Raw genomic sequence first — 24,021 nt, forward strand, 5'->3', positions numbered from 1 at the left:
AGAAGACTGAGATGTGCAAGGACCTCCCTGGGGAGAAAATGCTGGGCACTAAAACCCTGTTTCATCTACCAGAGAAGGAACAAGAACCCATGACTGGAAGTTAAAGATGGAGAAATTCAAATTGGAAATAAGGAGGTGATTAACCAATGGAACAAACTCCCAAGGGAGGTGGTGAGGGGCTTCCCCATCTCTTAAAGGCTTCAGATCCAGGCTGGAGGCCACTGTTTTGGCCAAACCCAAGTGACTGGGTCACTACAGGGGGAACTGGGTGAAGATCCCTGGGTATACAGGAGGTCAGACTGGGTTATCCTATGGTCGCTTCTCGCCTTAAACTCTGAATATGGGAGGAGAGGACCAGAATGGCCTTGTCACGAAGGACGGACCCTCTCTTCCCTCTCTCTCTCTAGGACAATGAGTGCATGCGCATCAAGATCTTGGGTGACTGCTACTACTGCGTCTCGGGCCTGCCAGTCTCGCTCCCCAACCACGCACGCAACTGTGTCAAGATGGGATTGGACATGTGCCGGGCTATCAAGTGAGTGCGGATGGCTGCCAAGAGAGACCCACACCTCTGGGAGTACTTGACGCAGGTGGCCCAGCCTTGGGTTGCCATGACGGGCTTCAGAGCCTGCTCTAATGGGCTGCGTCCCCCACCTCTTGTCCTCCCCCAGGAAGCTACGGGATGCCACCGGTGTGGACATCAACATGCGGGTTGGGGTGCACTCGGGGAACGTGCTGTGCGGGGTCATAGGGCTCCAGAAGTGGCAGTACGATGTCTGGTCCCACGATGTGACGCTGGCTAACCACATGGAGGCTGGAGGAGTGCCAGGGTGAGAGAAGGGCGTGGGGGTGCCCCCAATGGTGCATGATTCATGGGTGTTTGTGTGTGTTGGGCCACCACCGGATGGTGCATGGAGGTACTCCATATAGTATGTGCGTGTATTTGTGTGTGTGTTTAATCCCCTGATGGTGAATGGAGGAACTGCATATCTGTGTATGTTGTGTTGTGCTGCCCCCTTATGAGGAATGGAGAAAGTCCATGTAGTGTGTTGTGTTATGTTGTGCTGTCACCTAATGGTTCATGGAGGAACTGCATATCCATGTGGCACTGCCCTCAAGTGGCATGTGGGGGAATTATATGCCTTTGTGCTGCTGCCCTCTCTTGGAGATGGAAGGACTATCCTGTGTCTCTGAGGGGGGTGCTGCCCCCTGCAGGGAAAAGAAGGAATTATGCCTGGAATTTTCAAAGCCTCTCCAGGAGAAACGGGGCATCAGCTTGGAACATCACAGCCTGCATATGTGTGTGTGGAGGGCTGCCCCCTACTGGTGCATAGAGGAATTGAACATTTGTGTGGCGGGCTGCCCCCTACTGGTGCACAGAGGAATTGCATGCCCTCTCTTCCACAGGAGGGTGCATATAACAGAGGCCACCTTGTCTCACCTGGGAGGGGTCTATGCTGTGGAGGAAACCTGTCGCTGGCAGCGTGACCCCTTCCTGAAGGAGAACAAAGTAAAGACGTTCCTGGTCATTGACCCCTGGGTGAGTTTATGGTGCCAACAGGACACTTAACTGGTGCTGATGCAAAGATTCAGCGCACAAAGGGTTAATGGTGGGGGTGCGGGGTGGGAAATGGGATAGGGGCCTTTCTCCTCTAGGGGGCGCTGGTTCCCATCCAGCCCCTAGGATGGGGGACGGACTGGCTCAGGGGGGCAGGGAATGGGATAGGGGGTGAGTGTCTCTCTCTCTCTGGCTGTTTTGTTGTTCTCCATGGCACCAGGCGGGAGCGGAAAGCTGCGACACCCTGTCCCCGGTGCCCGGGGAAGGCCCGAAGATGAGGGCGTCGGTCCGTATGACCCGCTACCTGGAGTCCTGGGGGGCCGCCAAGCCCTTTGCCAACCTCAAGCACCTCGATACCATCCCAGCTGATCAGCCAGGATTCACCAGGAACAACCATTCGGTGTGTCCAGCAGGGGGAGACGTTTGACATGGAGTGAGCCCTGCCGAGCCCCTTCCAGACCCCAGCCCTACTCCCTGCAGCACGGCGCCCCCGTGCCGAGCCCCCTCCACACCCCAGCCCTACTCTCTGTGGCACGGCACCCCCCGGCGAGCCCCTCGGTGCCACTCCCTGCAGCACGGCGCACCCGCCGAGCCTCCCCGCCCACTCCCCGCAGCACGGCGCCCCCTGCCGAGCCCTCCCCCCCCCCCCCCGCACTCCCTGCAGCACGGCGCACCCGCCGAGCCTCCCCCCCCACTCCCCGCAGCACGGCGCCCCCTGCTGAGCCCTCACCCCCCGCACTCCCTGCAGCACGGCGCCCCCTGTCGAGCCCTCCCCCCACACTATTTAATCAACCGAGCCCCAGTTCTCAGTTCCTTCACACATCACTAGGGGGCAGCAGCACAGACTGACACATGCCATGCTTTAAAGGGGTAGCGCAGCCACCCACAAGTGGGAGCTGTCTTTCCCTGAGTCCCCCAATCGGGGCAGCACAACACCCCATAAATCTGAGCCACCCTTCCCTTTTCTCTCCACAGGATAGCTCTCTGGGGTCCCTGAACCAGTCAAAGACCATGGAGCGGTGAGGTGTATCCCTTCCCTGTCCCTTACAATGTCAGGGGGGCATGAATATCTTTGGGGGGAGGCAATGAGGGATGGGATCCTTGCTTGGCCCATAGACCCCTCCCCCTATGAATCAGCGAACCCCAAATTGTGATGCTCATTCTTCTTCCCCCGCCTTGGTGGATTTGGGGGTCTTGGTTCCAAGGGGTAGAAATGGGGGTGGCTGTGGGGGGGTTGAGGGTGTTGGGTTCAGTGGGGTTTGGAGGGTCAGTGGGGGGGTCACTTTGGGGGTCAGGCTGTGGGGAAATGAGGAATTGGGAGTCAGTGTGGGGTGATTTTTGGGGGGTCAGGCTGGGGGAAGCTGGCGAATTGCGGCAGTGTGGGGGAGATATTAAGGGGTTGAGGCTGGGGGCACAGTGGGGATTTTTAGGGGGTCAGTGTGGGAGGTGATTTTGGAGTAGTGGGCTGCATTTGGGGGTTCCCTGGCACTGGTCCCCTATGGTCATATTGGGGCGCACCCCACTACTGCCTCCTGGGGTCACTGTCCCCTACAGCAGCGGTTCTCAACATTCTGAGCCCCCCACATGTTATAAAAACTTCAGGGCCCAGTGGGGGAGGGGGGACTCTGGGGTGGGGGGGCTCAGGCATAGGTGTAGTTTGACTTCTGTTTGGGCAGGGGGGGTAGGGACCAGCGGGGCTCAAGCCAGCTCCACCTGGCGGGGTCTGGGAAGGGAGCGCCACCTCCACCCACCGACTCACCTCAGCAGGCCACCCAGCCTGTCTGGGGTGGGGTGGGGGTGCAACCAGAAATTATAACTGAAAGGTGGGGGGCTTAGCTCAAAAACTTTGAAAATAGCTCAGGGTGCAGGGAGGGGGTAGTTAGGGGCTGTGTGGGTGGGGGGGGTAGCTCAGGGTGCAGGGAGGGGGTAGTTAGGGGCTGTGTGGGTGGGGGGGGTAGCTCAGGGTGCAGGGAGGGGGTAGTTAGGGGCTGTGCGGGTGGGGGAGTAGCTCAGGGTGCAGGGAGGGGGTAGTTAGGGGCTGTGCGGGTGGGGGGGTAGCTCTGGGTGCAGGGAGGGGGTAGCTAGTGGCTGTGTGAGCAGGGGGTAGCTCAGGGTGCAGGGAAGGGGTAGTTAGGGGCTGTGCGGGTGGGGGGGTAGCTCAGGATGCAGGGAGCGGCGAGCTAGGGTGTAACCGGGCCTTAGTGGGTCACAACTGAGGATGCCAAATTCAGGACGAACTGCTGAGAAATAGGCAAACAGAACCAAAAACTGGTGGTTATTCGTTTATAAGATTTACCAAACCAGCCACAAAAGTAAACTCCTGGTTCACCACACTGGCTAACAAGAAAACATAAAGGCAGTTTCCTCAGGCATTCCAGTTCTTATATCATCACCACAACCACTGGATTCAGGGATGAGTGGTTCTTTACAACCAGTCTCAGCAAATAATAGCTTCTTCTGATCCCAAACGACCAGCCACACACCCAGGTCAATATATAACTTAGATCTTACCCAAAAATCACGCTGGTGCCTATCCTTTAGTATCTAAAGGTTTATTCATAAAAAGGAAGGAAGGAAGGAAGGTGAAAGTTACAATTGGTTAAAGGAATCAGTTACATCCAGTATTGGCAAAGTTCTTGGTTCAGGCTTGTAGCAGTGATGGAATAAACTGCTGGCTTAAGTCAAGTCTCTGGAGTAGGTCCCCAGCTTGGATGGGTCATTCAGTTCTTTGTTCAGAACTTCAGTTTGTAGCAAGGCCTCCAGAGATCAGAAGCAGGATTGAAGACAAAATGGAGAAGATGCAGCTGCTTTTAAAGTCTTTTACCCTGGGGCCAGTGCTCCCTTAAGCTTAGAAGCCTTAGCGTTCTCTCCATGGGCATGTCCCTGAATGCCTTGCTGAGTCACAAGGTGTATCTGCCTTCTCTCAATCGGTCAATTGTGTAGCTGATGGTCCTTAATGGGCCATCAAGCAGGCTAGGCAGAGCTGATGCCAAACTGTCTGGGGTGTCACCCAGAAGCATAGTACAAGTTTGAAATACAGACAGACATACAGATCTATAACTCATAGTACAAAGGTGATACAAACATATAAACAAGATGATCATATCTGCGAAATTATAACATTTTTGCAGATATCTTACATGGCATATCCATGTAAGTAGTAGCTCAGGGTGCAGGGAGGGGTATCTAGGGGCTGTGTGTGGGCAGGGGAGTAGCTCAGAGTGCAGAGAGGCGGTACCTCGGGGCTGTGTGCCGGGAGGGCTGCCCTGCGGTCCCTGTTCCCCGAGGGCTCTGCCAGCCAGGGAGCCGGGTCCCCCACCCAGGCAGCTCTTACGGGCTGCAGGAGCAAAGGGGGCTGGGAGCTGAGGAGCAGCTTCAAAGCCCAGCAGCAGCGGGAGCTGAGGGAACGCGGTCCCAGTGGGGGCTAGCTGTGGTCACGCAATTAGGGTGAACTGCAAAGAATGGGGCAGATAATCCCCATAAAACTGGTGGATAGTCCAATACTTATAACTTCACATACAAGAATGACACACGCATACAGATTGCATAATCGTAACCAGCAAATCATAACCTTTTCATAGACACCTCACGCAACAACCTTTGTACAAGATTTCCTGCAACTATAGAATTGTGGTTGAAACAATGATCTATATGGTCATATTCTAATCAGATAACGTCACACGGGTAGCTCAGGGTGCAGGCAGGGGGGTAGCTCAGGGTGCAGAGAGGGGGTAGCTCAGGGTACAGAGAGGAGTATCAAGGGGCTGTGTGGGGGCAGGGGGGTATCTCAGGGTGCAGGGAGGGGGTAGCTCAGGGTGCAGAGAGGGGGTATTTAGGGGCTGTTTGTGAGCCAGGGGTAGCTCAGGGTGAAGAGAGGGGGGTAGCTCAGGGTGCAGAGAAGGGTATCTAGGGGCTGTGTGAGAGCAGGGGGGTAGCTCACGGTGCAGGGAGGGGGTATCTAGGGGCTGTGTCTGAGCAGGGGGGTAGCTCAGGATGCAGGGAGGAGATAGCTCGGGGCTGTGTGTGGGTAGGGGGTAGCTCAGGGTGCAGGGAGGGGTATCTAGAGGCTGTGTATCGGCAGGGGGTAGCTCAGGGTGCAGAGAGGGGTATCTAGAGGCTGTGTATCGGCAGGGGGTAGCTCAGGGTGCAGAGAGGGGTATCTAGGGGCTGTGCATGGGCAGGGGGGTAGCTGAGGGTGCAGGGAGGGGTATCTAGGGGCTGTGTGTGGGCAGGGGAGTAGCTCAGAGTGCAGAGAGGCGGTACCTCGGGGCTGTGTGCCGGGAGGGGTGCCCTGCGGTCCCTGTTCCCCGAGGGCTCTGCCAGCCAGGGAGCCGGGTCCCCCACCCAGGCGGCTCTTACGGGCTGCAGGAGCAAAGGGGGCTGGGAGTTGAGGAGCAGCTTCAAAGCCCAGCAGCAGCGGGAGCTGAGGGAACGCGGCCCCAGTGGGGGCTAGCTATGGTCACTCAATTAGGGTGAACTGCAAAGAATGGGGCAGATAATCCCCATAAAACTGTTGGATAGTCCAATACTTATAACTTCACATACAAAAATGACACACGCATACAGATTGCATAATCGTAACCAGCAAATCATAACCTTTTCATAGACACCTCACGCAACAACCTTTGTACAAGATTTGCTGCAACTATAGAATTGTGGTTGCAACAATGATCTATATGGTCATATTCTAATCAGATAACGTCACACGGGTAGCTCAGGGTGCAGGCAGGGAGTAGCTAGGGGCTGTGTGCAGGCAGGGGGCTAGCTCAGGGTGCAGAGAGGGGGTAGCTCAGGGTACAGAGAGGAGTATGTAGGGGCTGTGTGGGGGCAGGGGGGTATCTCAGGGTGCAGGGAGGGGTATCTAGGGGCTGTGTGTGAGCAGGGGGTAGCTCAGGGTGCAGGCAGGGAGTAGCTAGGGGCTGTGTGCAGCAGGGGGCTAGCTCAGGGTGCAGGGAGGGGGTATCCAGGGGCTGTTTGTGAGCAGGGGGGAGCTCAGGGTGGAGAGAGGGGTATCTAGAGGCTGTGTATCGGCAGGGGGTAGCTCAGGTTGCAGGGAGGAGATAGATCGGGGCTGTGTGTGGGCAGCGGGTAGTTCAGGGTGCAGAGAGGGGGTATCTAGGGGCTGTGTGTGAGCAGGGGGGTATCTCAGGGTGCAGAGAGCGGTATCTAGAGGCTGTGTGTGAGCAGGGGGTTAGCTCAGGGTGCAGGGAGGGGGTATCTAGGGGCTGTGTGTGAGCAGGGGATAGCTCAGGGTGCAGAGAGGGGTATCTAGAGGCTGTGTGTGAGCAGGGGGGTAGTTCAGGGTGCACGGAGGGGGTATCTAGGGGCTGTGCGTGAGCAGGGGGTAGCTCAGGGTGCATGGAGGGATATCTAGGGGCTGTGTGTGGGCAGGGGGGTATCTCAGGGTGCAGGGAGTGGGTAGCTCGGGGCTGTGTGTGGGCAGGGGGGTAGCTCAGGGTGCAGGGAGGGGTATCTAGAGGCTGTCTATTGGCAGGGAGGTAGCCCAGGGTGCAGAGAAGTGTATCTAGGGGCTGTGTGTGAGCAGGACGGTAGCTCAGGGTGGAGAGAGGGGTATCTATGGGCTGTTGTGAGCAGGGGGGTAGCTCACCGTGCCTTGAGGGGGTATCTAGGGGCTGTGTGTGAGCAGTGGGTAGCTCAGAATTCAGGGAGGGGTATCTAGGGGCTGTTTGTGATCAGGGGGTAGCTCAGGGTGCAGAGAGGGGTATCTAGAGGCTGTGTATCGGCAGGGGGTAGCTCAGAGTGCAGGGAGGGGGTATCTAGGGGCTGTGTGTGAGCAGGGGGGTAGCTCAGGGTGCAGGGAGGGGGTATCTAGCGGCTTTGCATGGGCAGGGGGGTAGCTCAGGGTGCAGGGAGGGGGTAGTTCGGGGCTGTGTGTGGGCAGGGGGTAGCTCAGGGTGAAGAGAGGGGGGTAGCTCAGGGTGCAGAGAGGGGTATCTAGAGGCTGTGTATCGGCAGGGGGTAGCTCAGGGTGCAGGGAGGGGGTATCTAGGGGCTGTGTGTGAGCCAGGGGTAGCTCAGGGTGAAGAGAGGGGGGTAGCTCAGGGTGCAGGGAGGGGGTATCTAGCGGCTTTGCATGGGCAGGGGGGTAGCTCAGGGTGCAGGGAGGGGGTATCTAGGGGCTGTTTGTGAGCAGGGGGTAGCTCAGGGTGCAGAGAGGGGTATCTAGAGGCTGTGTGTGAGCAGGGGGTAGCTCAGGGTGCAGGGAGGGGGTATCTAGGGGCTGTGTGTGAGCAGGGGGTAGCTCAGGGTGCAGGGAGGAGATAGCTCGGGGCTGTGTGTGGGCAGGGGGTAGCTCAGGGTGCAGAGAGGGGGGTAGCTCAGGGTGCAGGGAGGGCTATCTAGGGGCTGTGTGTGAGCAGGGGGTAGCTCAGGGTGCAGAGAGGGGTATCTAGGGGCTGTGTGTGAGCAGGAGGGTAGCTCAGGGTGCAGGGAGGGGTATCTAGGGGCTGTGCGTGAGCAGGGGGGTATCTCAGGGTGCAGGGAGTGGGTACCTCGGGGCTGTGTGTGGGCAGGGGGGTAGCTCAGGGTGCAGGGAGGGGGTATCTAGGGGCTGTTTGTGAGCCAGGGGTAGCTCAGGGTGCAGAGAGGGGGGTAGCTCAGGGTGCAGAGAAGGGTATCTAGGGGCTGTGTGTGAGCAGGGGGGTAGCTCAGGGTGCAGGGAGGGGGTATCTAGGGGCTGTGTGTGTGAGGGGGTAGCTCAGGGTGCAGAGAGGGGTATCTAGGGACTGCGTGTGGGCAGGGGGTAGCTCAGGGTGCAGGGAGGGGTATCTAGGGGCTGTGCATGGGCAGGGGGGTAGCTGAGGGTGCAGGGAGGGGTATCTAGGGGCTGTGTGTGGGCAGGGGAGTAGCTCAGAGTGCAGAGAGGCGGTACCTCGGGGCTGTGTGCCGGGAGGGCTGCCCTGCGGTCCCTGTTCCCCGAGGGCTCTGCCAGCCAGGGAGCCGGGTCCCCCACCCAGGCGGCTCTTACGGGCTGCAGGAGCAAAGGGGGCTGGGAGCTGAGGAGCAGCTTCAAAGCCCAGCAGCAGCGGAAGCTGAGGGAACGCGGCCCCAGTGGGGGCTAGCTATGGTCACTCAATTAGGGTGAACTGCAAAGAATGGGACAGATAATCCCCATAAAACTGTTGCATAGTCCAATACTTATAACTTCACATACAAGAATGACACACGCATACAGATTGCATAATCGTAACCAGCAAATCATAACCTTTTCATAGACACCTCACGCAACAACCTTTGTACAAGATTTGCTGCAACTATAGAATTGTGGTTGCAACAATGATCTATATGGTCATATTCTAATCAGATAACGTCACACGGGTAGCTCAGGGTGCAGGCAGGGAGTAGCTAGGGGCTGTGTGCAGGCAGGGGGCTAGCTCAGGGTGCAGAGAGGGGGTAGCTCAGGGTACAGAGAGGAGTATGTAGGGGCTGTGTGGGGGCAGGGGGGTATCTCAGGGTGCAGGGAGGGGGGTAGCTCAGGGTGCAGGGAGGGGTATCTAGGGGCTGTGTGGGGGCAGGCGGGTAGCTCAGGGTGCAGGGAGGGGGTAGTTCGGGGCTATGTGTGGGCAGGGGGTAGCTCAGGGTGAAGAGAGGGGGGTAGCTCAGGGTGCAGGTAGGGGGGTATCTCAGGGTGCATGGAGGGCTATCTAGGGGCTGTGTGTGAGCGGGGGGTAGCTCAGGGTGCAGAGAGGGGTATCTAGGGGCTGTGTGTGAGCAGGAGGGTATCTCAGGGTGCAGGGAGGGGTATCTAGGGGCTGTGCGTGAGCAGGGGGGTATCTCAGGGTGCAGGGAGTGGGTACTTCGGGGCTGTGTGTGGGCAGGGGGGTAGCTCAGGGTGCAGGGAGGGGGTATCTAGGGGCTGTTTGTGAGCCAGGGGTAGCTCAGGGTGCAGAGAGGGGGGTAGCTCAGGGTGCAGAGAAGGGTATCTAGGGGCTGTGTGTGAGATGGGGGGTAGCTCAGGGTGCAGGGAGGGGGTATCTAGGGGCTGTTTGTGAGCCAGGGGTAGCTCAGGGTGCAGAGAGGGGGGTAGCTCAGGGTGCAGAGAAGGATATCTAGGGGCTGTGTGTGAGCAGGGGGGTAGCTCAGGGTGCAGGGAGGGGGTATCTAGGGGCTGTGTGTGTGAGGGGGTAGCTCAGGGTGCAGAGAGGGGTATCTAGGGACTGCGTGTGGGCAGGGGGTAGCTCAGGGTGCAGGGAGGGGTATCTAGGGGCTGTGCATGGGCAGGGGGGTAGCTGAGGGTGCAGGGAGGGGTATCTAGGGGCTGTGTGTGGGCAGGGGAGTAGCTCAGAGTGCAGAGAGGCGGTACCTCGGGGCTGTGTGCCGGGAGGGCTGCCCTGCGGTCCCTGTTCCCCGAGGGCTCTGCCAGCCAGGGAGCCGGGTCCCCCACCCAGGCGGCTCTTACGGGCTGCAGGAGCAAAGGGGGCTGGGAGCTGAGGAGCAGCTTCAAAGCCCAGCAGCAGCGGAAGCTGAGGGAACGCGGCCCCAGTGGGGGCTAGCTATGGTCACTCAATTAGGGTGAACTGCAAAGAATGGGACAGATAATCCCCATAAAACTGTTGCATAGTCCAATACTTATAACTTCACATACAAGAATGACACACGCATACAGATTGCATAATCGTAACCAGCAAATCATAACCTTTTCATAGACACCTCACGCAACAACCTTTGTACAAGATTTGCTGCAACTATAGAATTGTGGTTGCAACAATGATCTACATGGTCATATTCTAATCAGATAACGTCACACGGGTAGCTCAGGGTGCAGGCAGGGAGTAGCTAGGGGCTGTGTGCAGGCAGGGGGCTAGCTCAGGGTGCAGAGAGGGGGTAGCTCAGGGTACAGAGAGGAGTATGTAGGGGCTGTGTGGGGGCAGGGGGGTATCTCAGGGTGCAGGGAGGGTGTATCTAGGGGCTGTGTGCAGGCAGGGGGCTAGCTCAGGGTGCAGGGAGTGGGGTAATTAGGTGCTGCGTGAATTGAGGGAAGTAGCTCAGGGTGCAGAGAGGGGTATCTAGGGGTTGTGTGTGACCAGGGGGGTAGCTCAGGGTGCAGAGAGGGGGGTAGCTCAGGGTGCAGGGAGGGGTATCTAGGGGCTGTGTGGGGGCAGGCGGGTAGCTCAGGGTGCAGGGAGGGGGTAGTTCGGGGCTATGTGTGGGCAGGGGGTAGCTCAGGGTGAAGAGAGGGGGGTAGCTCAGGGTGCAGGTAGGGGGGTATCTCAGGGTGCATGGAGGGCTATCTAGGGGCTGTGTGTGAGCGGGGGGTAGCTCAGGGTGCAGAGAGGGGTATCTAGGGGCTGTGTGTGAGCAGGAGGGTATCTCAGGGTGCAGGGAGGGGTATCTAGGGGCTGTGCGTGAGCAGGGGGGTATCTCAGGGTGCAGGGAGTGGGTACTTCGGGGCTGTGTGTGGGCAGGGGGGTAGCTCAGGGTGCAGGGAGGGGGTATCTAGGGGCTGTTTGTGAGCCAGGGGTAGCTCAGGGTGCAGAGAGGGGGGTAGCTCAGGGTGCAGAGAAGGGTATCTAGGGGCTGTGTGTGAGATGGGGGGTAGCTCAGGGTGCAGGGAGGGGGTATCTAGGGGCTGTGTATCGGCAGGGGGTAGCTCAGGTTGCAGGGAGGAGATAGCTCGGGGCTGTGTGTGGGCAGGGGGTAGCTCAGGGTGAAGAGAGGGGGGTAGTTCAGGGTGCAGAGAGGGGTATCTAGAGGCTGTGCATGGGCAGGGGGGAGCTCAGGGTGCAGGCAGGGGGGAGCTCGGGGCTGTGTGTGGGCAGGGGGTAGCTCAGGGTGAAGAGAGGCAGTAGCTCGGGGCTGTGTGTGGGCAGGGGGGTAGCTCAGGGTGCAGGGAGGGGGTAACCCGGGGCTGTGTGTGGGCAGGGGGGTAGCTCAGGGTGCATGGAGGGGTATCTAGAGGCTGTGTGTGAGCAGGGGGGTAGCTCAGGGTGCAGAGAGGGGTATCTAGGGGCTGTTTGTGGGCAGGGGGTAGCTCAGGTGCAGAGAGGGGTATCTAGGGGCTGTGTATCAGCTGGGGGTAGCTCAAGGTGCAGAGAGGGGGGTAACTCAGGGTGCATGGAGGGGTATCTAGGGGCTGTGTGTGAGCAGGGGGGTAGCTCAGTGTGCAGAGAGGGGTATCTAGGGGCTGTGTGTGAGCAGGGGGTAGCTCAGGGTGCAGAGTGGGGTATCTAGGGGCTGTGTGCAGGCAGGGGGTAGCTCAGGGTGCAGAGAGGGGTATCTAGGGGCTGTGTGTGAGCAGGGGGTAGCTCAGGGTGCAGGGAGGGGTATCTAGGGGCTGTGTGTGGGCAGGGGGTAGCTCAGGGTGCAGGGAGGAGGTAGCTCACAGATGTATGTGGGCAGGGGGGTAGCTCAGGGTGTGGGGAGGGGTATCTAGGGGCTGTGTGTGAGCAGGGGGTAGCTCAGGGTGCAGGGAGGGGTATCTAGGGGCTGTGTGTGGGCAGGGGGTAGCTCAGGGTGCAGGGAGGAGGTAGCTCACAGATGTATGTGGGCAGGGGGGTAGCTCAGGGTGTGGGGAGGGGTATCTAGGGGCTGTGTGTGAGCAGGGGGTAGCTCAGGGTGCAGGGAGGGGTATCTAGGGGCTGTGTGTGGGCAGGGGAGTAGCTCAGAGTGCAGAGAGGCGGTAGCTCGGGGCTGTGTGCCGGGAGGGGTGCCCTGCGGTCCCTGTTCCCCAAGGGCTCTGCCAGCGAGGGAGCCGGGTCCCCCACCCACCGCGGCTCTTACGGCTCTTACGGGCTGCAGGAGCAAAGGGGGCTGCGAGCTGAAGAGCAGCTTCAAAGCCCAGCAGCAGCGGGAGCTGAGGGAACGCGGCCGGCTGCCCCATGGCACCAGCTGCCCCGCACTGCCCAGCTCTGGCTTCCTGCCTCCCACCGGCCAGGGAGCGGGAAGAGAAGGAGGTGGACCAGGGGTGTGGAGCTGCCCCGGGACTGCCCTGCTCTTGCACTGTAGCTTGGTGGGGTGCAACACCTCCGTGTCTCCCCAACTCTGCCCATGGGCTCAGGGCTTCTGCCCCGTGGTGCTTGGGGCTTGGGAATTCAGCCCAGCTGCTCCCACCTCCAACCCCGCGGCTCCTGGCTCCAGCCCTGGGGGGCTTGGGCTCTGGGGTTTAGCCGGAGGGCCCTGCGGACCCCTGTCGAGAACCGCTGCCTTATAGGGTGCTCTCTCCCCTCCCCCACGTCTCACCCTCCCCCCCGTTCCATTTTCAGGGTTCGTTCCCCCAAGGGGCCGGATGAGGAGCTCGATGGGGTGGATGAGAAATTCTTCCAGGTGTTGGAACAGCTCAACTCCCAGAAGTAGGGTTCTGGGTGTGGGGGGAGGGGGGTACGGGGGGGGGGGGGGCTGGGGGTAGATGGGGAGAAAAGGGTGCGGAGGGGAGAGGGAGGAGGGTCTGGGAGTAAATGCAGAAGAGGGGCTGGGGAATGGGGGTCTGGGGTATTGGGGAAGAGCGTGGGGGAAGAAAGAGGGAGGGGTCCCAGGAAGCAGGTGGGATGTAAGTGAAGGTGCCATGGGGGGCAGGACACAGGGGGTGAGGAATCAGGGCAGGGGAAAGGCAGAGGGGGAAGGGTGCAGGGGGGGGAGGCAAGAGAGGAGCAGCGAGGAAGAGGAGGGGGGCAGAGCTGGGGTTGGGCAGTGGGGCCGGGGTACGTGTGTATGGGGGGGGTCCCAGATCCCGCCCACTCCCCTCTCTCCCCCCTGTTTCAGACAGTGGAAGAAGTCGGAGGATTTTAACCGCATCACCCTGTACTTCAAGGAGAAACTCATGGAGAAGGAGGTGAGCTGGGCTCCCCGGTGGGCGAGGGGGCACTGCTGGGGGGAAGCTCGCAGCCCCAGGGCGAGCAGGGCACCAACCCCCTGGAAACAGTTCATGGGTGTGACGGCTGACTCGGGACGTTCTGCTGCATGGGGCCCCCTGGTGGCCGCGGTCCCTCATTGCAGCTCTCTCTGTCTCACCATGTAGTATCGACTCTCCGCTCTGCCTGCCTTCAAGTACTACACGGCCTGCACCTTCCTGGTCTTCCTCTCCAACTTCCTCATCCAGATGCTGGTGGCCCACAAGTGAGGATGAGAGAGGGGTTGGGATCCCCTTGCCCCCCGACCCCAGCTCTGCTGGTGCCCCTCAGTCCCGACCCGCAGCCCCCTGATAGCCCAGCCCTGGGCTCCCCCCTCCACAGCTCTGCCGGTGCCCCTCAGTCCCGACCTGCAGCCCCCTGATAGCCCAGCCCTGGGCTCCCCCCTCCACAGCTCTGCCGGTGCCCCTCAGTCCCGACCCGCAGCCTGGGCTCCCGCTCCCCCCACCATGGCACATGGATTTTATGAGACAACCTGAGTCATGTCCCAGCCCTGAGCCAAGGCTCAGCAGAGTCATAAATCATGCAACTGGTGCTGATGGGGCAGAAACGTCTCCTGAACTCGTCATCACCTGGGCTTCGCTCCCCGCTCCCCCCTCTACAGCTCTGCCAGTGCCCCTCAGTCCCAACCCAGACCCCCTGCCAGCCCAGCCCTGGGCTCCCCCCTCCACATCTCTGCCAGTGCACCTCACTCCCAACCCGCAGCCCCTGATAGCCCAGCCCTGGGCTCCCCTCACCCCCAGCTCTGCCGGTGCCCCTCAGTCCCAACCCGCAGTCCACTACTATCCCAGCCCTGGGGGTCCCTATTATTTCTAGTTTGCCTTCCGTTCTCCTCCAGGACCCCAGCTCTAGGAATCTCCTACGGCATCTCCTTCTTCCTCTTCATCCTCCTCCTCTTCATCTGCTTCGCTGGGAACCTGGCGGTAAGTGAGATGGGCAGGTCACTGCTGTGGGGAAGCTCACAGCTCCAGAGTTGCTCTTGTATTCCCCCCCCCCACACACACAACATGCCCCAGCTAGGGGAAGCTCTCGTCCCTGCAACCCTTGGCTGGGGGCAATCTAACCTTCCCCTCCCCCCACCCGCACCCTGCCATCTGCCTGCTCTCCCAGAAGTGCTTCCAGAAAGGCCCCAAGATGCTGTACTGGGTGCCCTCCCTCTCCACGGCTGTCTGCACCCAGCCCTGGCTCCGGGTCACCCTGGGCGTCACCACCATCCTGGTCGTCCTCACCATGGCGATGTTCAACTTCGTGAGTAACCAAAGGAGGGGGCGTTCTCTCCCCAGCCCTGGGAGGGGAGGGGAGGGGGGTCTAGTAGAGCAGAGGGGCTGGGCTCCATGACTCCTGGGTTCTCTCCCCAGCCCTGGGAGGGGAGTGGGGTCTCGTAGCGCAGAGGGGCTGGGCTCCAGGGCTCCTGGGTTCTCTCTCCAGCCCTGGGAGGGGAGTGGGGTCTCGTAGAGCAGAGGGGCTGGGCTCCAGGGCTCCTGGGTTCTATCCCTGGCTCTGGGAAGGGAGTAGGGTCTAGTGCAGGGGCGGGCAAACTTCTTGGCCTGAAGGCTACATCGGGTTTCCAAAATTGTATGGAGGGCTGGTTAGGGGAGGCTGTGCCTCCCAAACAGCCAGGCGTGGCCCGGCCCCCACCCCCTATCCTATTCCCCCCTGCTTCTCGCCCCCTGACAGCCCCCCCCCCGGGACTCCTGCCCCATCCAACCCCCCCTGTCTCCTGACAGCCCCCGGACCCCCCGCCGCCCCATCCAACCCCCCCTCTCCTTCTTGGCTGCCCCCCTGGGACCCCTGTCCCATCCAACCACCCCTTCTCCCTGACCGCCCCCAGAACCCCTGCCCCTGACTGCCCCCCGCCGCCCCATCCAACCCCCCCTCCTTCCTGACTGCCCCCCTGGGACCTCTGCCCTTGTTCCCCACCCTCTGATTGCCCCGACCCTTATCCACACCCCCGCCCCCTGTCCACCACCCCGAACTCCCCTGCCCTCTATCCAACCCCCCCTGCTCCCTGCCCCCTTACCGCACTGCCTGGAGCACCAGTGGCTCCAGCCACGCCACCGCGCCGCCCAGAGCACCAGGACAGGCGGCCGCGCCGCCCGGCTGGAGCCAGCCACGCATCGTGCAGCACAGAGCACCGGGTCAGGCTGGGCTCTGCAGCTGTGCTGCCCCAGGAGCTCACAGCCCCGCCGCCCAGAGCATTGTGGGGGAGGGGGAACAGCAGGGGAGGGGCTGGGGGTAGCCTCCCAGGGCAGGAGCTCAGGGGCCGGGCAGGAGGGTCCCAGGGGCTGGATGTGGCCCGTGGGCCATAGTTTGCCCACCTCTGGTTTAGTGGTTAGACTGGGGAGGCTGGGAGCCAGGACTCCTGGGTTCTATCCCCAGCTCTAGGAGGGGAGTGGGGTCTAGTGGTTGGAGCAGAGGGGGCTGGGAGCCAGGACTCCTGGGTTCTATCCCCAGCTGTATCCCTCTTGCTGCTTACAATTACCATCCTCCTCTTTGAGCAGTTCTTCATACCCAGGCCCTGGTGTCCTCCACCATCCCATAATCCCACGGTGCCAGTGAATGCCACACGAGAATCTCCCTCGACCGATTCCTTATTCAGCATTCCGGTAAGCTTCACGCACCAGTAGGATGCTGTTGGTGTTGAAGGTGGACTTGGGAAGGTCTTTAACTCACTGCCCCCTTTCTCCCTTGCCCTGCCCCCTTCCCCTATGCCCCGCCCCTTCCCCACATGCCCCTCCCCCTTGCCTCCCCAGTACTACGTTTACTGTTGCATCCTGGGACTCCTCTCCTGCTCACTCTTCCTCCACATGAATTTTGAACTCAAGTTCCTGATGCTGACACTTTGCCTGGTGATCTACAATGTCCTCTTCCTCCGCAGCCACGCCTGGCTCTCCGACTGCTACGTCGGGCGCCTCTACCCCAACCAGACCGTGCTCAGGTAACCGCTGGGGAGGTGCCCCTGCAGCGCCCCCTAGGGACAGCACTGACTGCTGGGGGAGAGCGCCCCCTGCTGAGCCCGCGCCTGGGTCCTTGCAGCACAGCGCCCCCTAGTGTCGCACTGGGGCCGGCACTGACTGCCAGGGTAGAGCGCCCCCTGCTTAGCCCCTGTCCCAGCAGAACCCAGAAGTCTCCGACTCAAACACAGCACAGTCTTGCTTAGCAGGTCCGAGCTGGGCCCAGGTCTGCTCTCCGCTTAGGGTTACCAGATGCCCAGTTTTCTACCGGAAAGATGTACTGACTGGACACTACAAGTCCAGTTAGCCCTGGCGGGCAGCAGGGAGGGGAGGTGCCAGGTCATCAATCCGTGCCAGCCCCTGCTCAGCCAGGGCCACCTCCTATGTCTTGTGAGCAGGCAGGCAGGTAGGCTCCGCGTCAGACTGCAGCTCCGGAGCAGAGGGCGCCCAGGGAGGGGAGGCAGTGGAGATGATCCAGTTAGGAGGAAGTGGAGGGGAGAGGGGAGCGAGCAGGGGGCAGGGCCTTGGGGGAAGAGACAGAGAAGTGTGCAGGGCCTCGAGGGAAAAAGCTTGCAGGGGCATGGGCGGGGTTTCGAGGAAACACATGGAGGGGGGCCTCGAGGGAAGAGGCGGGGCATGGGGCGGGGCATGGGCTACTGGTTGTCAACAATTGGAAAGCTGGCAACCCTCTCTCTGCTACCTGGTCTCTCTCCTTCTGTCCGCAGGCCGGGGGTCCTGAAGGAACCCAAGCTGATGGGAGCCGTTTCCTTCTTTGTCTTCTTCTTCACCCTGCTGGCCCTGGCTAGACAAGTGAGTCACAGGGACCCCTAGGGGTGAGGCACTGCCATCCCAGACACCTGGGTCCTATTCCCCCTCCTAGTTCCTCCCCCTGTGGGGCTGAGAGCTGCAGGGCCCACTGGGGACTTCCCTTGGGTTCCCTTCTCCATCCTAGTCAGTCCTGCTGCGGTGCCCCTGGGGGTGAGCACCTTGTACTGCTATCCAGGACACCTGGGTTCAATATCCCATTCCAGTCTGTTGTGGTGCAAGCCCCCTAGAAGAAAGTGTCCTGTGCTGCTGTCCCGGACACCTGGGTCCCACTGTCTCCCTGGGTGCTGGGAGCTGCAGTGCCCCTACAGGTGAGTGCCCTGCACTTCCATCCCAGGGGCCTGGGTCCCGGGTCCCATTCCTTGTCCCAGGCTCTCCCCCCAGGTGCTGGGAGTTGCATGCTATCCTGGATGCCTGGGTCCCATCCCAGTCACTCCTACTGGATGCTGGGAAGTGCAGGGACCACTAGGGTGAGAACTGCCCCTCTCCATTACTGGGGGGTCCTGATGGGCTGGGCCCCTCTATGTCTCTCTCGAAGAACGAGTATTATTGCCGCCTTGACTTCTTGTGGAAGAAGAAGTTCAAGAAGGAGCGTGAGGAGATCGAGACCATGGAGAACCTGAACCGTGTCCTGCTGGAGAATGTGCTCCCGGCCGACGTGGCGCAGCAATTCATTGGCCAGAACCGGCGTAACGAGGTCAGGCCGGCTGTGTGCCTCCCCTTTAACAGGGGAATTTCTGACTGCCGCCATTCAACTCTCCAATGCTGCCACCCGGTGGCCAAGCTGGGGACTGCAGCCAGAAGGAAGTGGGCTAATGATTCATAGAATTTCCCTGAGTTTAAGGCCAGAAGGGACTGTTAGGTTAGCTAGTCTGATTTCCCGTGGAGCACAAGCCATGGATCTTCACCCAGGTACCCCTGTACTGAGCCCAGCTTGGGTTAGACCAAAGCGTTTCAGTCCTTGGGAGGCTAAACTGTTGTGACCACTGGAGAGATTGAGGTGCTGCTGATGCCCAAGGACCCGGCAACGCCAGGAATTTATTGGGTGACACGAGCCCAGGTGATTCCAGCAGGCGTCCCACACCCCATGCCTCAGAGGAAGGTGGAAACTCGCCCCAGATCCTTGCCAATCTGACCTGGGGGAGGTTCCTTCCCCACCACAAATCTGGTGACCCAGAGCATGTGCTCCAGACTGACCAGCCAGGCATCTAGACGGAGGGTTCTCTGAACCATCTCAGAGCCCTGGTCCACCCCATCCAATGTCCCATCTCCAGCTGTGGCCAATCCCTGATACTTCAGAGGAAGGTGAAAAAATACCATGGAATGCATCTGGCCAATTATGCATTGAGGGGGAAAAGAATCGGTGACCTCTGCATTCCCCATCCTGGTCCCGTCTCGCTGGGGCTGAGAGCTGCGGGTCCCATAGGGATGTCAGTGTGGATGTCTGGGTTCCATTCTCCATCCCACTCCCCCTGTGGGGCTGAGAGCTGCGGGACCCATGGAGATGTCACTGTGGATGTCTGGGTCCCATTCTCCTTCCCACTCCCCCTGTGGGACTGAGAGCTGTGGGACCCATGGGGATGTTGTCCCGCAGATCATGGGTCCCATTCCCCATGCTACTCCCTCACCTGTGGTGCTGAGAACAGCAGGGCCCCTCTGGGTCCTCCTGGATGCCTGGGTCTCATTCCTGAGATCCTGACATGGCGTGTGTCCATATAAGTTTACTAAGATTGCCAACATATGGACACTCAGTTCCCATTGAAATCATTGGGATTTAGGACCGTAGGACTGGAAAAGGCCTCCTGGGTCACCAAATGTGGGTCCTGTTACCTCAGATAGCCCTGTCTTCCCTATCGAGCACCATCCTCACTCTACTATAGGGTTTTCCCACCGCCACCACTCCTATTAGAGACTGTTCCAGAACCTCCTTTGTCTGATGGTCAGAAACCTTCTTATCTTCTCCAGCCTCAGTTGCTCCCTGGTTAGTTTATCCCATTTGTTCTCATGCCAGCATTGTCCTCTAGTTTCATGAGCTCTTCCCCCTCCCTGGTGTTTCCCCCGATGTATTTACAGAGAGCAGTCAGCCTGTGGTTTCAAGCTAAATAAGCCCAGCTCTTTTTCCTCTTGTCAGACTGGCTCTCCATTCCCCCGATCATCCCTGCAGCCCTTCTCTGCATCTGGTCTAACTTGAATGAGTTTGAGCTACCGAATCACATTGGCTGGTTTGAGCATCTCAACAGCTGCTGTTGAATTGCTCTTGTGGGGTCTGTGTGTCATGGTGTAGTGGAATCTTTTTGGTGTGATGTTGTGGAATGGGGAAGTGGTTGGGTTCGGTGGATTGTAATATTGATTGTGTTGGGTTTTGTTTCGTGTGAGGTGATGGATGGGTTCAGGAGGATGTGGTGGTTGGGATAAATCATGGTGGTCTGATGGGGTTTTGCTTTGGGTTGTGGTGTAGCTGGGGCTGGTTGGTTGGTGGTTGGGTTTAGTGATGGGCGGGTTGTCTGGGTTTGGGAGGTAGTGTTGGTTGGGGGCTGGTTGGATTTCACTGACTGTGTTGGTTGGATTCAGTGCACTGTGTTCGTTGGCGGGGTTTGGGTTTGATTGGTTGTGATGGTAGGTGTGTTCGCTGGAGCTGGTTCGCTGGAGTGGGCTCTGCCGGCTGACTGGGGTGGGCTGTGTTTGGGTTAGTTGGATGGGTTTCATGACTGCTATGTTGGTTGAAAATGTTTGGGTTTGGTTGGCTACGGTGATGCCTGTGTTGGTTGGGGGTGTTTGGGTTTGGCTGGCTGTGGTGAGGGATGTGTTGCTGGAGTTGGCTGACTGTGGTGGGTTGTGTTGACTGGGGTGGTTGGGTAAGTGTGTGATGGCTGTGTTAGTTGGGGATATTTGGCTTTGATTGGCTGTGCTATCAATACATTGGTTGGGTTTGGATAGCTGTGTTGGTTGGAGGTGGGGTCTATACTCGACTGTGGGAATGTGGTTTGGTAGGCTGTATTGTTTGGGAGTGGTTGGGTTTGTATGGCTGTGCTGATGGCTGTGCTGTTTGGAGTTGACTGACTGTGGTGGGATCTGGCTGGCTCGGGTGTCTGTATTGATTGTGGTGGTTGGACAGGTTTGGTGTTGGTTGGGGGTGGTTGGGTTTGGTTGGTGGTAGGGTTGGCTGTGGTTTGATTTGCATCTATCTGCCATGTCCACACTCTGTGTGAAGTTATCAGAAAGTGACGCGCTGTCTCTCTCTCCCACCCACCCTCCCATCCAGGACCTTTACCATCAATCCTATGACTGTGTCTGTGTCCTCTTCGCCTCCATCCCCGACTTCAAGGAGTTTTATTCCGAGTCCAACGTCAACCACGAAGGGCTGGAGTGTCTGCGGCTGCTCAATGAGATCATTGCGGATTTTGATGAGGTCTGAGGGGGTTCAGATGAGATCGGGGCACTGGAAAGCGGGCAGCATCTCAGCACATTGTTAATGGGTCATGGGGCCGATCTGGGGCAGAGGGGTGCTGTCTCGATAGAGCTGGTTGGGCTGAGGATCCAATCCAGGGCAAGTAGGGGGAGTGAGATGGGGCTGAATGGACCAATGACTTGGTTATTTCTAATCCTGCAGCTGCTCTCGAAGCCAAAATTCAGTGGTGTGGAGAAGATCAAGACCATTGGCAGCACCTACATGGCAGCTACGGGATTAAATGCCACTTCTGGCCAGGACAACCAGCAGGTACCTCCTTTCTCTCTGCTTGCTGGAGCTCCAGCCAAGTGTTCCCCAGTTTCCCAGAACCCCTTGGGGCTGGGTGACAGCTCCTGAGCTTACCCTGTGTCCCATCTCTCTCAGACACTTGCTCATCTCCTGGACATATGCCCTGATGGTGGGTTGACTGCTTTCTCATTGGTTGTGGGTGGGATTAGACATTGGTTCCCTGGTTGTGATTGGTGGATTTTCCTCCTCTCCCATTGTGGCGGTGGTGGGGTTTACCCTTCAGGATGCCGAGAGGAGCTACACTCACCTGGGCATCATGGTGGAGTTCGCGGTGGCCCTGATAGCCAAGCTGGATATCATCAACAAACACTCCTTCAACACCTTCAAACTCCGTGTGGGTGAGTTCCCTCCAACCTAGATGCAGGAACAATCACCCCCAGGCTCTGCAACCTTTGCTGTCCATTGGATGTGGCCAGCATTGTTGACACTGCTGGTTGACCATGGCTGACAGCCAATGCAGGGCCTGCTGGTTGGCCATGGCCAATGGCCAACATTGGCCTTGCAGACTGGGCACACCAACTATGGCCAACGTTGACCTCACCCGACTGGCCGTGCTTCCCCAATTTCCAGTGATGACCCCACCCGCTTGAGCACATGCGCAGTGAGCAGTGTTGACCCTGCTCAGATGACTGATTTGGGGACATGTGATTAGGATTGGGGAGGAGCAATGTAGGGATTTGGGGGAATGTGTTTGGTATTTGGGTGTCAGGATTTCAACACTGGGGGTGCTGGAATTCTGGAGGTGCCGAGCTGGGATGTTGATGTTCGATGCTGGGATTTCAGGGCTGTTCCAACAGACTATGTCATGCCAGGTAATTTTTGAGGCTCTCATGAAATGTTCACATGGTCTCACCCTGCAGAAATCTTACTAGCTGTGTCCCCCATCCTCCTACATTTGTCTCTCTCCCACCTTCCCACCTCCTTTCCAGGTATAAACCATGGCCCCGTGGTGGCTGGTGTGATCGGAGCCCAGAAACCCCAATATGACATTTGGGGAAACACGGTGAATGTGGCGAGTCGCATGGAGAGCACTGGGGTGCTGGGGAAGATCCAGGTATGAGGAATGACGCCGTGTTGCCAACTTAGCGACTTTGTCACCAGATTTAGTGACTTTTTGGTTTCCCTAGCGAGAAAATAAGTGTCCAAGTGACCAGTGACAAATCTAGTGACTTTCACTGCCAATTGCAGTGGCATTCAGAGAAAGACGTCACCAATGTGTATAGTCACAAAATCATTCACAAGCAGCTCAGTAGTGTTAATAAAATCCATTCCGTGCTCTTCTTACTACATTCTGTTGCACACCACGTCAATGTCATCATGTCTCAACGGAGCACGTGCTCGGAAGGAATCACATTCCAGGGCTCCTTGGGCTGAGATCACTATAATCTGCAGGCGAGGAAAAGAAGTTTGTGGAGGCTAATTAAATCCTTGGCTAAAGCCAGGTGCACTTTGGTGAGAGCAGCACATTAGCCAGGCCCTGCTCGTACCCAACGTGTTCTTTCTCGCTGCTCCGTCGTAGGTAGCGCACCCTGGGGTGCAGAGAAAGCCGGCTGATGAAGTGAGCAGGGTGGGGGAGGCAGGTTAGCCAGTGAGGAGAGCCGCACGGATGGAAGATGGGGTGGGATGGGGCCATGTGCCCCAATGGGGCGAGGGAGCACCGTTGCCTTCAGGGATGAAGCCCTTACTACAGGATCAAAAGTGGAACTAGCTTAATTTTGGTTCCTTTTTACTCCTTCCCCTGGCGTGGCCTGGGGTTAGCTGCCCAGGCGGTTTCAGAACTGGAACCCTGGCAGCGGGGGGGAGGGGACTTTTGTTTTTAAAGCTACTTTCTTGGCTCCCTGCAGAGCTGAGGTCAGGGCAGGCGAATGTCCTCTTCCCCCTGGCTCTGGGCTCTGCCTTTCACTCACCTGTCGGCTCAAATCCGGGCTGGCAAGACAAGGCTCAGCTGAAATGAACCAACCCCAGCCGACCTGGGCTGCCCTGTACAGAGCGCCTTTCCCAGTGAGCAGAGGGCGCCCGCCTGGTGAGGAGAATGTACTGGTGTAGTGCTGCTGGTGGGCAGCCGAACAGAGTCAGAAGAGCACGGAATGGATTTGATTAACACTATGGAGCTGCTTGTGAATGATTTTGTGACTATACTCGCCTGTGTGTGTGTGTGTAATTCGTGTGTCTGTGTGTGTGTGTGTAATTCGTGTGTGTGTGTGTAATTCGTGTGTGTGTGTGTGTGTGTAATTCATGTGTGTGTGTGTGTAATTCGTGTGTGTGTGTGTGTGTAATTCGTGTGTGTGTGTGTGTGTGTGTAATTCGTGTGTGTAGTTCTCTCTTGAATTCTCTGGAAATTTTGTTCGGTGACATTCTTGACTCCTTTTGAGTGCTTAAACAGCTACATCTAGCGACCAGGGCCGGCTCTAACTTTTTTGCTGCCCCAAGCAGCAAAAAAAAGCGCCGCCCCCCCAGCCCCCCCCCCCGCCGAGTGCCGCGCCGCCGGAACCCCCCCCGAGCGCCACGCCCCGCGCCGCCCCCCCGCCGAGCGCAGCGCCGCCGGAGCCCGCCCCCCCCCCCCCCCGCCGAGCGCCGCGCTGCCGGAGCGCCTCCTGCCGAGCGCCGCGCCGCCGGAGCCCGCCCCCCCCCGCCGAGCGCCGCACCACCGGAGCGCCCCCGCCCCCCCCCGCGGAATGCCGCGACGCGCTGCCCCCGCCACCCCAAGATTGGCCGCCCCTTACCAGGTGCCGCCCCAAGCATGTGCTTGGTTGCCTGGTGCCTGGAGCCGGCCCTGCTAGCGACTTTTCAGGGGTATCCTGGTGACTTCCTGCTATGTGGAGCTGGCAGCACTGTCGTGGGGGCGCTGTTGTGGGGTATCTCACAGCACTTGGGTCCCTCGCTGGGCATGCAGTGGGGAAGCTCACAGCTCACACTGGAGGGAAGGAAGTGGGGGGAGCAGGGTGGAAGTGTGGTCCCCAACCTCACCTAGGCCCTACCTGTCACGACCTACTCAGGGACCATGGCATCGCTGTGGGAAGCTTGCAGCACCAGAATCCCCCCAACCTGAGAGCTAGGAGGGCT

General features: G+C 59.0%; 1 protein-coding gene across 1 annotated transcript in view; it reads left to right on the plus strand.

Annotated features, from left to right (window-relative positions):
- Nucleotides 1-24,021, plus strand: part of ADCY4 (adenylate cyclase 4) — a 35,906-nt gene that overhangs the window by 11,676 nt on the left and 209 nt on the right. The window contains exons 7-24 of the mRNA XM_065414401.1: nucleotides 408-535; nucleotides 672-830; nucleotides 1,408-1,540; nucleotides 1,779-1,958; nucleotides 2,534-2,577; nucleotides 12,781-12,867; nucleotides 13,277-13,346; nucleotides 13,533-13,630; nucleotides 14,261-14,345; nucleotides 14,533-14,670; nucleotides 15,924-16,028; nucleotides 16,176-16,360; nucleotides 17,102-17,186; nucleotides 17,740-17,898; nucleotides 20,464-20,610; nucleotides 20,812-20,919; nucleotides 21,182-21,296; nucleotides 21,888-22,012. Coding sequence (XP_065270473.1) covers nucleotides 408-535; nucleotides 672-830; nucleotides 1,408-1,540; nucleotides 1,779-1,958; nucleotides 2,534-2,577; nucleotides 12,781-12,867; nucleotides 13,277-13,346; nucleotides 13,533-13,630; nucleotides 14,261-14,345; nucleotides 14,533-14,670; nucleotides 15,924-16,028; nucleotides 16,176-16,360; nucleotides 17,102-17,186; nucleotides 17,740-17,898; nucleotides 20,464-20,610; nucleotides 20,812-20,919; nucleotides 21,182-21,296; nucleotides 21,888-22,012 — 2,151 coding nt within the window. The remainder of the gene's footprint in view (nucleotides 1-407; nucleotides 536-671; nucleotides 831-1,407; nucleotides 1,541-1,778; nucleotides 1,959-2,533; nucleotides 2,578-12,780; nucleotides 12,868-13,276; nucleotides 13,347-13,532; nucleotides 13,631-14,260; nucleotides 14,346-14,532; nucleotides 14,671-15,923; nucleotides 16,029-16,175; nucleotides 16,361-17,101; nucleotides 17,187-17,739; nucleotides 17,899-20,463; nucleotides 20,611-20,811; nucleotides 20,920-21,181; nucleotides 21,297-21,887; nucleotides 22,013-24,021) is intronic.

This window comes from Emys orbicularis, chromosome 12, assembly GCF_028017835.1.
Source record: "Emys orbicularis isolate rEmyOrb1 chromosome 12, rEmyOrb1.hap1, whole genome shotgun sequence".
NCBI lineage: Eukaryota > Metazoa > Chordata > Testudines > Emydidae > Emys > Emys orbicularis.